General features: G+C 40.7%; 1 protein-coding gene across 2 annotated transcripts in view; it reads left to right on the top strand.

The window, feature by feature from the left end:
• The window catches only part of nr1d4b (nuclear receptor subfamily 1, group D, member 4b), a 25,852-nt gene extending 13,266 nt beyond the window's left edge, over positions 1 to 12,586 (top strand). Inside the window, exons 3-8 of one of the 2 annotated variants that reach the window (XM_060910923.1) lie at positions 1,028 to 1,116; positions 1,399 to 1,543; positions 8,085 to 8,533; positions 8,854 to 9,039; positions 9,790 to 9,958; positions 10,222 to 12,586. In XM_060910923.1, coding sequence (XP_060766906.1) covers positions 1,028 to 1,116; positions 1,399 to 1,543; positions 8,085 to 8,533; positions 8,854 to 9,039; positions 9,790 to 9,958; positions 10,222 to 10,415 — 1,232 coding nt within the window. In that variant the 3' untranslated portion in view covers positions 10,416 to 12,586. Of the gene's footprint in view, positions 1 to 1,027; positions 1,117 to 1,398; positions 1,544 to 8,084; positions 8,534 to 8,853; positions 9,040 to 9,747; positions 9,959 to 10,221 lie in introns of both variants that reach the window. The other variant, XM_060910922.1, reaches the window with a different exon arrangement.
• Positions 12,587 to 15,386: the final 2,800 nt, after the last annotated feature.

Below are 15,386 nucleotides of genomic sequence, written 5' to 3'. Positions count from 1 at the left end.
TCTGATTCACTCTATCTCTGATTCACTCTGACTCACTCTGATTCTTTCTGATTCACTCTGACTCTCTCTGATTCATTCTGACTCACTCTGACTCTCTCTCTGACTCACTCGGATTCATTCTGACTCACTCTGACTATCTCTGATTCACTCTATCTCTGATTCACTCTGACTCACTCTGATTCTTTCTGATTCATTCTGACTCACTCTGATTAATTCTGACTCACTCTGATTCACTCTGACTATCTCTGATTCACTCCGACTATCTCTGATTCACTCTGACTATCTCTGATTCACTCTGATTCATTCTGACTCACTCTGATTCACTCTGACTATCTCTGATTCACTCTGACTATCTCTGATTCACTCCGATTCTTTCTGATTCACTCTAACTCACTCTGATTCATTCTGACTCACTCTGATTCACTCTGACTCTCTCTGATTCATTCTGACTCACTCTGATTCACTCCGAGTATCTCTGATTCACTCTGATTCATTCTGACTATCTCTGATTCACTCTAACTCACTCTGATTCACTCCGACTATCTCTTATTCGTTCTGATTCACTCTAACTCACTCTGATTCATTCTGACTCACTCTGATTCGTTCTGATTCACTCTAACTCACTCTGATTCATTCTGACTCACTCTGATTCTTTCTGATTCACTCTAACTCACCCTGATTTATTCTGACTCACGCTGATACTTTCTGATTTTCTCTGATTCACTCTGATTCTGGTAAAACATAAGCGGAAAAAGTTAATGAATATAAATAAAATAAAATAAATCATAGAAATGAATAAATATCATGAAGTACAAATAAATGACTAATTATAAATAAATTAAAATATTACTTATTAATAAATTTAGTGCTTCCTCTGTTTTTGTTTCATTTGTGTTGTTATTTTAGTACAATTTATCATTAACTACTCTAATAATTTATTAACTAATTATAACCAATCCTTATAATTCTAGACAATATTGTTTATGAATTAATTATTGACTCTAATGTAATTTATTTTGTGGAGTAGGGCCCGGTGGAATGGTGTTGCTGTGTAAAGTGTGTGGAGACATCGCGTCAGGATTCCACTATGGAGTTCACGCATGTGAGGGATGCAAGGTACACACACACACACACACACACACACACACACACACACACACACACACTCTGTCTATGAAAATATGGACACGCCTTTCCCTGCCCCCACCCCAATTTAGGATACCTAAGAGTAAATGGGGGTGGAGCTAATCAACCATGTTTCACCTGGGGGCGGAGCTAATGTCCATGCTTCCTCTCCACACTTTGCTGGCTGTGATGCTGTAAAAGTTTGATGTGTTTTTGTCTTTGGTGTGTTTTTCATCACGTTCTCTGGGACACTTTGCGTTTTTCTCTCCTCAGGGTTTCTTCAGACGCAGCATCCAGCAGAACATCAGCTACAAGATGTGTGTGAAGAACGAGAACTGTCTGATCGTGAGGATGAGCCGTAACCGCTGCCAGCACTGTCGCTTCAAGAAGTGTCTCTCCGTGGGGATGTCCAGAGACGGTCAGAACCTTTATAACACACTTATAAAGCACATGAAGAACACATGAGTCACGTCAGGGTGAAGAACCGACAGCAGAACCCTGAACACACAAACACAGGTCCATAATAACACACTACAGACGGCCAGGTGTGGAACCTCACAGGTGTGTTTACTGAGAAATACAGCTCCAAATTTACATCGTTAATCTCCGTCGTCAAACCATAAAGTCACGAAATCACACGGAGGGAAAAAAACTGATTCACCTTCAAATAAAATAAAACACATTTTTATTCATAAATATTCATAAAATCAAAAACAGTACAGTTTTCTCTTCCTCTGCTCCTTTCTTCCACTTCCCCAATTCCTTCCACTCTTCTTTTTGATTTATAACACACACACACACACACCAATAAAACTTCACTTCCTGTGAATCTCAGTGGATTTTGTTTAACTTCCTTTCCAGACTTCAGATGTTTATTCTGCCCGCCAGTGTTTTATTTTTATTTATTTTTTTATTTGTATTTTATTTACATATTTTATTTTTATAATGTATTATTCATGTGTACTTATTTTAATTCCAGATTAGGAGTTTGTTTGATTTAACCTGATTTTATTTTCCATTACATTAAAAAAAATTAAAATGTTTTTAACATTAGAATTAATACACATTTTATTTTTGAATTTTATTTTCCTAATTTATTTTTATTTCATATTGTCATGATTTTATTTTGCATTAATTTATGTCGTATATTATTTATGTTTGTGTTCACACCAGAATAGAAATTCATTTTATTTAAACCCGTCTCGTCGTCTTCTTCCGCTTTATCCGGGACCGGGTCGCGGAGGCAGCAGTCTGAGCATGGAAGCCCAAACTTCCCTTTCCCCAGACACCTCGGCCAGCTCCTCGGGAAGAACACCGAGGCGTTCCCAGGCCAGCCGAGAGACATAGTCCCTCCAGCGTGTCCTGGGTCTTCCCTGGGGCCTCCTCCGAGCGGGACATGCGTGGAACACCTCCCCAGGGAGGCGTCCAGGAGGCATCCGAAAGAGATGCCCGAGCCACCTCAGCTGATTCCTCTCGATGTGGAGGAGCAGCGGCTCTACTCCAAGCTCCTCCTGAGTGACTGTGCTTCTCACCCTATCTCTAAGGGAGCGCCCAGCCACCCTGTGAAGGAAACTCATTTCGGCCGCTTGTATCCGTGATCTTGTTCTTTCGGTCATTACCCAAAGCTCATGACCATAGGTGAGAGTCGGAACGTAGATCGACCGGTAAATCGAGAGCTTCGCCTTTTGGCTCAGCTCCTTCATCACCACGACGGACAGGTAAAACGACCGCATCACTGAGGAGGCTGCACCGATCCACCTGTCGATCTCATGCTCTATCCTTCCCTCACTCGTGAACAAGATCCCGAGATACTTAAACTCCTCCACTTGAGGCAGGACTTCACCAACCTGGAGAGGGCAAGCCACCCTTTTCCGGTCGAGAACCATGGCCTCGGACTTGGAGGTGCTGATTCTCATCCCAGCCGCTTCACACTCGACTGCAAACTGCCCCAGTGCATACTGAAGGTCCTGGTTTGCAGAAGCCAACAGGACAACATCATCTGCAAAAAGCAGAGATGAAATCCTGTGGTTCCCAAACAGGATTCCTTCTGGCCCCTGGCTACGCTTAGAAACTCTGTCCATAAAAATTATGAACAGAACCGGTGACAAAGGGCAGCCCTGCCAGAGTCCAACATGCACTGGGAACAGGTCTGACTTACTGCCGGCAATGCGAACCAGACTCCTGCTCCGTTCGTACAGGGACCGGACAGCCCTTAGCAAAGGGCCCCGAACCCCATACTCCCAAAGCACCCCCCACAGAATACCATGAGGGACACGGTCGAATGCCTTCTCCAGATCCACAAAGCACATGTGGACTGGTTGGTCAAACTCCCATGAACCCTCGAACACCCTATGAAGGGTATAGAGCTGGTCCAGTGTTCCACGACCAGGACGAAAACCGCATTGTTCCTCCTGGATCCGAGGTTCGACTATCGGCCGAATTCTCCTCTCCAGTACCCTGGAGTAAACCTTCCCTGGGAGGCTGAGAAGTGTGATTCCCCTATAATTGGAGCACACTCTCCGGTCCCCTTTCTTAAAAAGAGGGACCACCACCCCAGTCTGCCACTCCAGAGGCACTGTCCCCGACCGCCACGCGATGTTGCAGAGGCGTGTCAGCCAAGACAGCCTCACAACATCCAGAGACTAGAGATACTCGGGGCGGATCTCATCCACCCCCGGTGCCTTGCTACCGAGGAGCTTGCTAACCACCTCAGTGACTTCGGCTTGGGTAATGGATGAGTCCACCCCGAGTCATCAGCCTCCGCTTCCTCAATGGAAGACGTGATTGTGGGATTGAGGAGATCCTCAAAGTATTCCTTCCACCGCCCGACAATGTCCCCAGTCGAGGTCAAAAGCTCCCCACCCGCACTGTAAACAGTGTTGGCAGAGTACTGCTTCCCCCTCCTGAGGCGCCAGACGGTTTGCCAGAATTTCTTTGAGGCCGACCGATAGTCCTCCATGGCCTCACCGAACTCCTCGCAGTTCCGAGTTTTTGCCTCCGCAACTGCCCGAGCTGCAGCACGCCTGGTCTGCCGATACCCGTCAGCTGCCTCAGGAGTCCCGGAGGCCAACATGGCCTGATAGGACTCCTTCTTCAGCTTGACGGCATCCCTTACTTTCGGTGTCCACCACTGGGTTCAGGGATTGCCGCCACGACAGGCACCGGAGACCTTGCAGCCACAGCTCCGAACAGCCGCATCTACAATGGAGGTAGAGAACACGGTCCACTCAGACTCAATGTCCCCCACCTCCCTCGGAAGCTGGGAGAAGCTCTTCCGGAGGTGGGAGTTAAAGACCTCTCCGACAGAGTGCTCGGCCAGACGTTCCCAGCAGACCCTCACCATACGTTTGGGCCTGCCAGGTCTGTCTGGCTTCCTCCTCCGCCAGCGGATCCAACTCACCACCAGGTGGTGATCAGTTGACAGCTTAGCTCCTCTCTTCACCCGAGTGTCCAAGACATAGGGCCGGAAATCCGATGAAACGACAACAAAGTTGATCATCAACCTCCTACCTAAGGTGTCCTGGTGCCACGTGCACTTATGGACACCCCTATGCTCGAACATGGTGTTCGTTATGGACAAACTGTGACTAGCACAGAAGTCCAATAACAAAACACCACTCGGGTTCAGATCGGGGAGGCCGTTCCTCCCAACCACACCCCTCCAGGTGTCACTGTTGTCGCCCACGTGAGCGTTGAAGTCCCCCAGTAACACAATGGAGTCCCCAGTCTGAGCACCTCTCAGTACCTCTCCCAGGGACTCCAAGAAGGCCGGATACTCTATACTGCTATTCGGCTTGTAGGCACAAACAACAGCAAGAGCCCTCTCCCCAATCCAAAGGCGCAGAGAGGCGACCCTCTCGTTCACTGGGGTAAACTCCAACACATGGTGGCTGAGCTGGGGAGCTATAAGCAAGCCCACACCAGCCCGCCGCCGTTCACCATGGGCGACTCCAGAGAAGTGGAGAGTCCAGCCCCTCTCGAGGAGCTGGGTTCCGAAGCCCAAGCTGTGCATGGAGGTGAGCCCGACTATCTCTAGCCGGTACCTCTCAACCTCCCGCACAAGCTCAGGCTCTTCCCCCCCAGCAAAGTGACATTCCATGTCCCAACAGCTAGCCGCTGTGTCCGGGGATCAGGTCGTCTAGGCCCCTGCCTTCGACTGCCGCCCAATCCACACTGCACCAGCCCCCTACGGCTACCTCTGTGGGTGGTGAACCCACAGGAGATCGGGCCCACGTCACCACTTCGGGCTGAGCCTGGCCAGGCCCTGTGGGCAAAGGCCCGGCCACCAAGCACTCGCATACGAGCTCCAACCCCAGGCCTGGCTCCAGGGTGGGGCCCCGGCTGCGCCATACCGGGCGACGTCACGGTCCTTGATTGATTATTCTTCATAAGGGGTTATTTAAACCCATTTTTATTTAAATGTATTTTTTTCTGTTTATTCATTTCTTATCAATAAAACATTATTTCATTCTTTTTCAGTTCTTTTTCATCCTACTTTCAAAAATTAAATATATGTATGTTTTTACTTCCGTGTCTATTCATCATTTCCCTCAGTAGATTATTTTCAGTTAATTTTCACCAAATCTTAATAAATAGTTTATTACAGTTTTCTGATCTTTATGATAGTTTTTGTGTCAAAAACATTGAATTTAATCATTTTAAAGGCGTCTTTTACTTTAGTTTTCTTTACACAGCCTCAGACTTTAGACAGAACTGTCTATAAAATTTAGATATTATATTTATTATTAGTTTTTATATATTTATTATTTTGCTCAGGATTTGTTTTATTTTTATTTTCATTTTAGAATTTTGCTTTAAGTTTATACTTATTTTATAATGTATTCTCCATTCCTCATAGTTTTTACACTGGAATAGTTAGGGGTTTATTTTATTTTATTTTAATTAATTAAATTTTATTTGTATTAATTTTTTTTGGAACATCCTCCAACATGTTAGTTTTTATATTATTTTTATTTTATTTTTATTACTTATCATTCTTTCTCTTCTTCCTCTTTTTCTTATTCTTAGTTTTTTATTGATTATTTTTATTTTATATCCTCCACTATGAGTTATTATTATTTTTTATTTGATGTCCTCCAGTAGCTCTCTCTCCTCTCTCAGTGTTTCTGAGGACAGAACCACAGAATGTGCAGGTAATAAATCATTTCTGCAGGTAGGTGACAGATGCAGGTGACCTACAAACAGGAAAAGAAGACGAGGCTTCAGTTCTCAGCGTTCCTGCTGAGATCATTTTAGAGAATCACTGTGTGTTTATTTAAAAGGATTTACTTTTGTGAGTGGAGTTTATTCATTTAAACGTTCTGTACTGATGATGATGATGATGATGATGATGATGGGAGGAGTGGTGGAATAGATGTGTTTTATTGCAGGAAACACTGTGGTTCTGAGCGTTTGCTCCTTCAGCAGTGACTCATTTATTCCACGGCACAAAGCCCAGATCCTTCAGGAGCTAATTCTGGAGCGAAACTCGAACCTCACAATAAACAGTGTTTACCTCGGGACTGACTCTTTATCCCAATAACTTCTGCTCTATAAAACACACACACACACACACACACACACACACACACACACACACACTGCTGCTTCAGCTGTCTCTGATTGCACCCACGTTACACACTTCTCCCAGCAGACTGGTGGCTCCTTCAGCACTGAAATGAGGTGGAGGAGAAAATGATCAGAAAGTGTCATGAGGCTTTTCAGCTTCACCTCAGATATAAGAGTCGAACGAGTGTGTTAACGTAAACCTGCGCTACTGTCAGAGACGCTGTGAGAGAGAATTAATCAACAAGAATTAATCAGTTAATTAAATGGCTAATGTTGAAACTTTTGTTATTGTAGTATGTTACATTATTGTTGTTGTTGTTGCTTTGTCGTGTTAGTCACCTTATTGTTACACTTTTATTACATTATTATTGCTTTATTGTTATTGTTACGTTATTGTCACATTGCTGTTGCGTTATTGTTACACGTAACTTTCACACATTGTTTGATGAGCTCGTCTCACTTTCTTCAGCTTAAACGCGAGTGTCAGATGGACGTGATTAAATTATAACTTGTCATGTTGTGATGTTGCCCACAAACCCTCGCTGTAGCTACAGCGCTGATCTGTAGGATCTGAGAATGTACAGTTCTCGTATATTTACTGTAACACCACGTCTGACTGAACACTGACTCTCACCACCACAAAGTGAACTGGTGTTTTTTTTCTTGTGTACATTCAGCATACGGTGAAATCTAGATCATCTCGATAACATGTACAAAGGTAGTGTACAAGTCGTTATGCAAGACTGACTGCGCTTCCACAAACTGTTTCTATTTTATCAGTTCTCAAACACAACAGTTTTCTCACGCAAGGCTCCATCGTCCTTCACTGACGCACTGTAAAGCCACCCTGGGTCAGGAGCAGGCGTTAATTGTTAACCGTGAGTTAGCGCTGTGCGTTAGCGGCTACATACACATCTTACTGTCAAAACTAAATATATGGCAATCATTAAAGAGATGAAGAAATGATGAGTTCATGAAGCTGAGATTAGACCCAGTTTGAGCTGGATTTATTATTTGCACTTCACACTCCAGAGTTTTCAAAGTTCAGTGAGATTGTTTTTTTCTTTTTTTCGTTCCTGATGCACATCTTTTTCAGTGACCTGCCTGTATACGGACTGTACAGATTTAAAAATGAATAAAATAATATTTAATATGTAAAACAACACCAGAAATTAATAAGTTTGCAATTTATTAATGTATTAATTTTGATTTTCCAAAAAAAGACAACATTAAAATGGTTCAAGGCTCGGTCTGTGTGCACTGTATATCACCCAAACGAATGCTGAAATAATTCTTAGTAAAATTCATCCTTGAAAATCCAACATTTCATTTTATTGTTTTTAAATGATCCTGATTATTTTTTTAACCTAAACTTCCATTGTCTCTTCCAGCTGTGCGTTTTGGTCGCATCCCTAAACGTGAGAAACAGCGACTCCTGGATGAAATGCAGAGCTACATCAACAATCACAACCCCATGGACGTCAACTTGGCTACACCCTCTGAAGCCCCGCCCACTGAAACCAAGGTCAATCGTCAATGCCACCAGTTTGGGTTGGATGAGGGCATCAGGGTCTCATCCCAGTTCCCTGTCATTGTGAAGGAGGAGGAGAGACTCGTGAAGATAAACCACACTGATGATGATGACACCAACACCGATTCCTCACCGTCTCAGGAGTCTCAGCTTCACTGTGTTCCTCCTCATATCACGTCTCCTCCATCCTGCCCCGCCCACGGCAGATTCACACTCACTCACTCTGAAAACCCACCAAAACCCACAGGAAATGACATCAAGAGAGAGACGCCCTGTTCCTGGAGGCCGAGTGCTGGAGCTAAAGTTCTGGTGTGTGAATAAAACTTCAGGAGTTCCATCACATGAGCTTCATGAATCTTCATCTCCAACTCTCTATCTCTGTCAAGATCAAAACGTGCCTTTTTCCTTTTTCATAACCGTATAGGAGTCATTTATCAATAACATTTGCGTTACTGAGATGATTATGATATAATTTGATATAAACTGTATATAACATGCATAATAATGTATAACAAATGTAGTAAATATATAAAACATATAAACACTCCGTCCATGACACTGCAAATGTGCTGCAGTTTAACCTGAAAGTACAGTGAGATAAACAAAACCCTCTCTCTCTCTGACTCCAGGCGTGTCCTCTGAACTCGTGTCCCGTGTCCCCGTCTGATCGCTCCACTCAGCAGGTCTGGGATGCTTTCTCACAGTGTTTCAGTCCTGCGGTTAAAGACGTGGTGGAATTTTCTCGCAGTATCCCAGGATTTCACACGCTCAGCCAGGATGACCAGATCCAACTGCTCAAATCAGGCACCTTCCAGGTGAAATAACCTTCTAACGACCTCATAACAGCATCATAACCTCATAAAGACTCCAAATCAACCTCAAAACAGCCTCATAACAACCTCATAACAACTCCAAAACACCCTTATATCATAACCTCCAAAATAACCTCATAAGAGCCTCATAGCCTCCAAAACAGCTTCATAACAACCTCATAACACCTCCAAATCAGCCTCATAAAACCTTGTAACTCCCCTACGACTCGCTCATTTCACACCCTGACAGACCCTGAGAGTGAAACAACACAGGAGTCTCATAACAATGTCTCAGCAGCTCCAAAATACCTGATAACTTTATAACAACCTCATAACAATCACAACACCCTGTGGCATCTTAGAACCATCTCATATCCTCATAATAACCTCATAACAGTCACACAATTGGTCCATAACCTCATAAATACCTCCTCAGTTTCATTGAACACACTCATAAGACCTTTATAAGAGCTTCATAACATCCTCATAACAACATCAGAACATCTTATAACATCTGTGTACCTTCAGAATCGCCTCATAAGACTGTTATAAGAGTTTTATAACAACTTACAGCCTCATAACAGTTTCTTCGAACATCATGACCTCATAAAAACCTCATAACAGTCTTATAGCAGGATCATAACAGCTTCATAAAGTACCAGCACCCTCCACATGACCTGTAAACCAGATTATAATCCGTATGTTTCACAGGTTCTGATGGTGCGATTTTGTTCGCTCTTTGACGCCAAACAGAGAACTGTGACCTTTTTAAATGGACAGACGTATCCTCTGGTGTCTTTAAGGGCACTTGGGATGGGCACTCTGCTGGACGCCATGTTTGATTTCAGCGAGAAGCTGAGCATGCTGGGATTGGAGTCAGATGAGACGTCACTCTTCATGGCTGTCGTGCTGGTTTCTGCAGGTGTGTAGTGTTCAGAGCAGACGGTTTTATTCAGCTATTTAGCGTCTGGCATTAGCTAACATCTGCTAATAGAGTTCACAAAAATACTTCAGTGCCTTGAGGTATGAATTAATTAGCGTTAATTTTGCTTCATTGATATTGAAGCGAGCTACAAGTTCCTTTCTCTTAGTTAACAACTGTTACTTGTAACGTAGAGTTTACATCTACTGTCTCAAACAGGTCAGAAAAATAATTTTTGAATCATTTTAACTCTCCTTTTACAGATCGCTCTGGAATTTCCGACATGGCCACTGTGGAGAAGCTACAGGACGATTTAATCAACGCTTTGCGATCGCTTCTCGCACAAAAGCGGCCAAACGATGGCGAGATTTTCCCCAAACTGCTCTTACGTCTTCCTGATCTACGAACGTTAAACAGCTTGCACTCAGATAAACTTTTAGCTTTCCGTATCGAATAAGGGACTTCACGTTAAAATAAGTGCTAAATGACACTGTTGCCTTGAAAAGGGAAAGAATGTAGTGATGGTGATGCCTGTAAAAAATTTGCATATCATTATAATTGCCTGAATATTATTACAAGAATGTGTCATAAATCTTCTACCTGTTGTTCTCATTGGTTAGAATTTTAGTGAACCTCAGCAGTGTCTGGTTTGTGATTTTGCTTCATCGTTTCTTTTATTTTTGTGATATTTGTTACTCAAAATCACTCGGCTTCGACACCAGCAGCTCGGCCACATGCTAACCGAGAACGTTGCTAAAACATTCAGGAATGTTTTTCACGACTTCTCTGGAGGTTTGGCTGTCACCTTTAAACAAAAACGGTCTCTGATAATGTGATGATGGTTGCGTTGTTTTCCGAATATCACAAACGACGTTGTATGTTACACAAAAAATAATGTTATTACTAAAAAGTAGAAATATTACAGCAATATTGCTGGAACATTAGCTAAATAACAAAATATGTTCACTGAAATACCGTACATAGAAAACATTCTGCTCGTGTTAAACTGTATGCTGGGCTGTTGGGTGATTATTATGTTGATTAGCTAGCATGTTAGTTGCCATGGAAACAACTTCTAGCAATTAATAAACCATAAGAAAAAAGTTTGCTCTAAAACAGGCAGCTAGCATAAATATTTTGAAGTATTTTGCACCATGTTTTTTTTTAAATATATTGTTGTGTTATTTCTGATCGATTCCTGAAAAAGAACCCACACGATCCTGCCTTTAAAATATAAAAAACTTGAAAAGAAAATAGCTTGAATTTCTGACTTGGAGATTATTTAAGGTTTCAAAACAATTATTAAAATTGTTAATTATCCGCTCAGACTGAGGCTGAGTGTTTAAACAATTTGGAATAAATCTCAAACGTGTACAAATTTAGTCCATCATCCAAAATGTGTTTGTTTTCTGAAAAAAAGCTTCTTGAGTTTTTCTTGAATGCTGCGACGCTAATTTAACCTCAACGTAGCCGGTATGTCAATCTCAGACCATCACCAGATCTTTAGGCACGCTGATGTGGTTTAGGACCCAGGGATACTTCCTGTTATCTATAAAGGCAGCCATCTTGGACAAAGGGATTTTTCCTTTCGCACAAATTATCATTCACCAACCTCCTAAAACAGAAAGTAAAATTAAACAGAGGGTCTATTCACAGCCTTAACAACATAAAATATGTTATTATTTCTCAACATTAGCCGTGCTAGCCAAGTAGCTAGCATAAACACATAGCACTGTGCTGAGGTTTCCAGTTAAATGTTTAAAGTTTAGCTAACTTTAGTAGCTGAGTTCGCTGAGACGCTAGCTAATATCACACTATATAGTCTATCATATTAAAACCAAGACCTATGAAACTCGCAAGACTTTTATGATAGAAACTAGCAGGAAGGTTTGCTAGCAAAACTGGTGGCTATTGTGTGATAGAGAGCAGAAATCTTGCCTAATTTGCATATTTAATATTGAAATTGTGATTTTTTTTTCCTCTGAATATTCTCATTTTACAAAATGTTGAAATTTGTGCTCATTAAGAGTTTTTTAAATACCAAACTGTTTCTGTTTATTTTTCTCATATTTTTTATAACTATACTTTAATTTTTTAGACTTTAATCTATTAGCCTTTAAAATAAGTTTATCATCACATCATTCAACATGATTTTAAAAGATCACGTCAATGGGCTCCGATCATGACACGAGTTTGTTATCAACGTCCAAACTGTGTTTTAGGAAGCGAATTGTTTTTATTTTAACGTTCGCTCATTTGTTTCTTACCACTGAATTACGACTGTTTGACCTCAGAGTGTAATTTTATCAGGAAGTGTGTATCGAGGAATGTTTTCAGTTGTTATTGTTGTGTGTGTATGTGTGTGTGTGTGTGTGTGTGTGTGTGTGTGTGTGTGTGTGTGTGATATCAATATTATTTTTTCTGGGAGTCTGAATAACAGGACTGTACTCCGTGATATAATTTACATTTATATGAAATCTATAAAAAGTTAAAAAGGCCTCATTTTTCAGCATCTTTATTCAAATAAAATCTGTTCTCTGTGTTTTTCTTCCACGAATTCAAGTTAAATCTGTAATATTATAATTTTAATTCTGATTGTACTCACCCTGCCTGTATATTTTGTAAATGTGGTTGTTATAATCTTCCACAGAGTTAAAAATAAAAAATGAACAAGATTGTGTTCTCAATTTTCTCTGCATGTTTGATTTTCTTATTTTAAAAGTTGAATTTATTTGATTTTGATTCATTTTACCAAATTTAATGCCATAAATTTAATGCCATTACATCAGCAAAATAGAAAGAGAAGACTCTATATGTAAAAATTATTTATAAAATTCTAAATTGGATATTTCTATTCTGAAAAATTGTAATAAAAATTATAAAATAAAATAATCTCAATTAGATTTTTAAATGTGAAAATTCAAAATAAAAACATTTACAATAAAAAAAAACCTCAAATAGAAATTCTTAAATGTGAAAATATGGAATCAAAATGTTCTAATTAGAAAATTCTGAATGAGAAAAATCTACATTAAAAATTTCTAAATATGAAAAAGTCAAAACTGACTTTTTTGCAAAGACCTTTTTTAAGTGAGAAAATAGATAGAAAAAACTTTTTATAGAAAACTGTATCATGTAGCCTGTTGAATATTGAATTAATAATAATTGTTAAGGTTGAAAAAGAATGTTTATTGGTGGGAAACTGATTTATTCTGTAATCCACTGTTCAAATCTATAATCCACATTCTGCTTTTATTCTGAAATTTCTGTTTGTGTGTAAACAGGTGTGTTTATGGGTGTGTTAATCAGATTATTACAGCAGAGATCAAAAGACAGACAGGCAGACAGACAGGCAGGCAGACAAACAAACAGACAGACAGGCAAACTGTCAAAACCAGACAAAGCTAAACACAAGGAGCTCAGAGAAAGTGCAGAGCTTGGAAATGTGAAGAAAATAATTTATTAAGTTGAATTATAAATTAGTACTTTATAGACACAAAAGAGGTTTGAATTATAGCAAATGAGCAGCATGAAGATAATTAGCTGCCTTGGCAGCTGAAAACAAACAAATAAACAAGCAAAAGAGTATCAGAAATGTAGAGCATCAAGAACAAACAAAACAACAAACAACACATCGGTAATAAAACATTCAGAACCTTTAAGGATTCTTCAGTTGTCTCTCAGAAGGAACCATGAAAGATGCTGCACAGAACTGTGTAACAGAGGGGTTCAGGTAGAACCTTTTAGAAGGATCAGAACTCTTATATATCCAAGGATTCCTTAAAGAACCCGTCAGGTATGAAGACAGTTTCACTAAAGGTTAAAATGTTAAAGTCCCAACAGGTTCTCAATGTTTGAAAAAATAATGAGGCAGAATTTGGAGTTTGTACTGCACACTTACTGAGGTACTACACACACGCTCTTAGAACGAAAGGGTTCTTTAAAAAGGGGGTTCGCTGGATAATTAAGAGTTCTTCAAAAAAAAACACACACAGTTTGTCCTTATCGAGAAAAGAACTTGTCAAGAATTTAGCATTTAGATAAACTCTCTTACAACCCCGATTCCAAAAAAGTTGCGACAAAGTACAAATTGTAAATAAAAATGGAATGCAATAATTTACAAATCTCAAAAACTGATATTGTATTCACAATAGAACATAGACAACATATCAAATGTTAAAAGTGAGACATTTTGAAATTTCATGCCAAATATTGGCTCATTTGAAATTTCATGACAGCAACACATCTCAAAAAAGTTGGGACAGAGGCAATAAGAGGCTGGAAAAGTTAAAGGTACAAAAAAGGAACAGCTGGAGGACCAAATTGCAACTCATTAGGTCAATTGGCAATAGGTCATTAACATGACTGGGTATAAAAAGAGCATCTTGGAGTGGCAGCGGCTCTCAGAAGTAAAGATGGGAAGAGGATCACCAATCCCCCTAATTCTGCGCCGACAAATAGTGGAGCAATATCAGAAAGGAGTTCGACAGTGTAAAATTGCAAAGAGTTTGAACATATCATCATCTACAGTGCATAATATCATCAAAAGATTCAGAGAATCTGGAAGAATCTCTGTGCGTAAGGGTCAAGGCCGGAAAACCATACTGGGTGCCCGTGATCTTTGGGCCCTTAGACGGCACTGCATCACATACAGGCATGCTTCTGTATTGGAAATCACAAAATGGGCTCAGGAATATTTCCAGAGAACATTATCTGTGAACACAATTCACCGTGCCATCCGCCGTTGCCAGCTAAAACTCTATAGTTCAAAGAAGAAGCCGTATCTAAACACGATCCAGAAGCGCAGACGTCTTCTCTGGGCCAAGGCTCATTTAAAATGGACTGTGGCAAAGTGGAAAACTGTTCTGTGGTCAGACGAATCAAAATTTGAAGTTCTTTATGGAAATCAGGGACGCCATGTCATTCGGACTAAAGAGGAGAAGGACGACCCGAGTTGTTATCAGCGCTCAGTTCAGAAGCCTGCATCTCTGATGGTATGGGGTTGCATTAGTGCGTGTGGCATGGGCAGCTTACACATCTGGAAAGACACCATCAATGCTGAAAGGTATATCCAGGTTCTAGAGCAACATATGCTCCCATCCAGACGACGTCCCTTTCAGGGAAGACCTTGCATTTTCCAACATGACAATGCCAAACCACATACTGCATCAATTACAGCATCATGGCTGCGTAGAAGAAGGGTCCGGGTACTGAACTGGCCAGCCTGCAGTCCAGATCTTTCACCCATAGAAAACATTTGGCGCATCATAAAACGGAAGATACGACAAGGCAAGGCAAGTTTATTTATATAGCACATTTCATACACAATGGCAGTTCAATGTGCTTTACAGAAGTAAAAACAAAAACAGTAAACAATAGAGAAATAAAATTACATAAAATAATTTTATTTTTATTCTAAAACAATTAA

Source organism: Neoarius graeffei, chromosome 26 (assembly GCF_027579695.1).
Source record: "Neoarius graeffei isolate fNeoGra1 chromosome 26, fNeoGra1.pri, whole genome shotgun sequence".
Classification (NCBI taxonomy): Eukaryota; Metazoa; Chordata; class Actinopteri; order Siluriformes; family Ariidae; genus Neoarius; species Neoarius graeffei.
The sequence above is the reverse complement of the archived record's forward strand: the minus strand, read 5'-3'. Positions and strand labels throughout refer to the sequence as shown.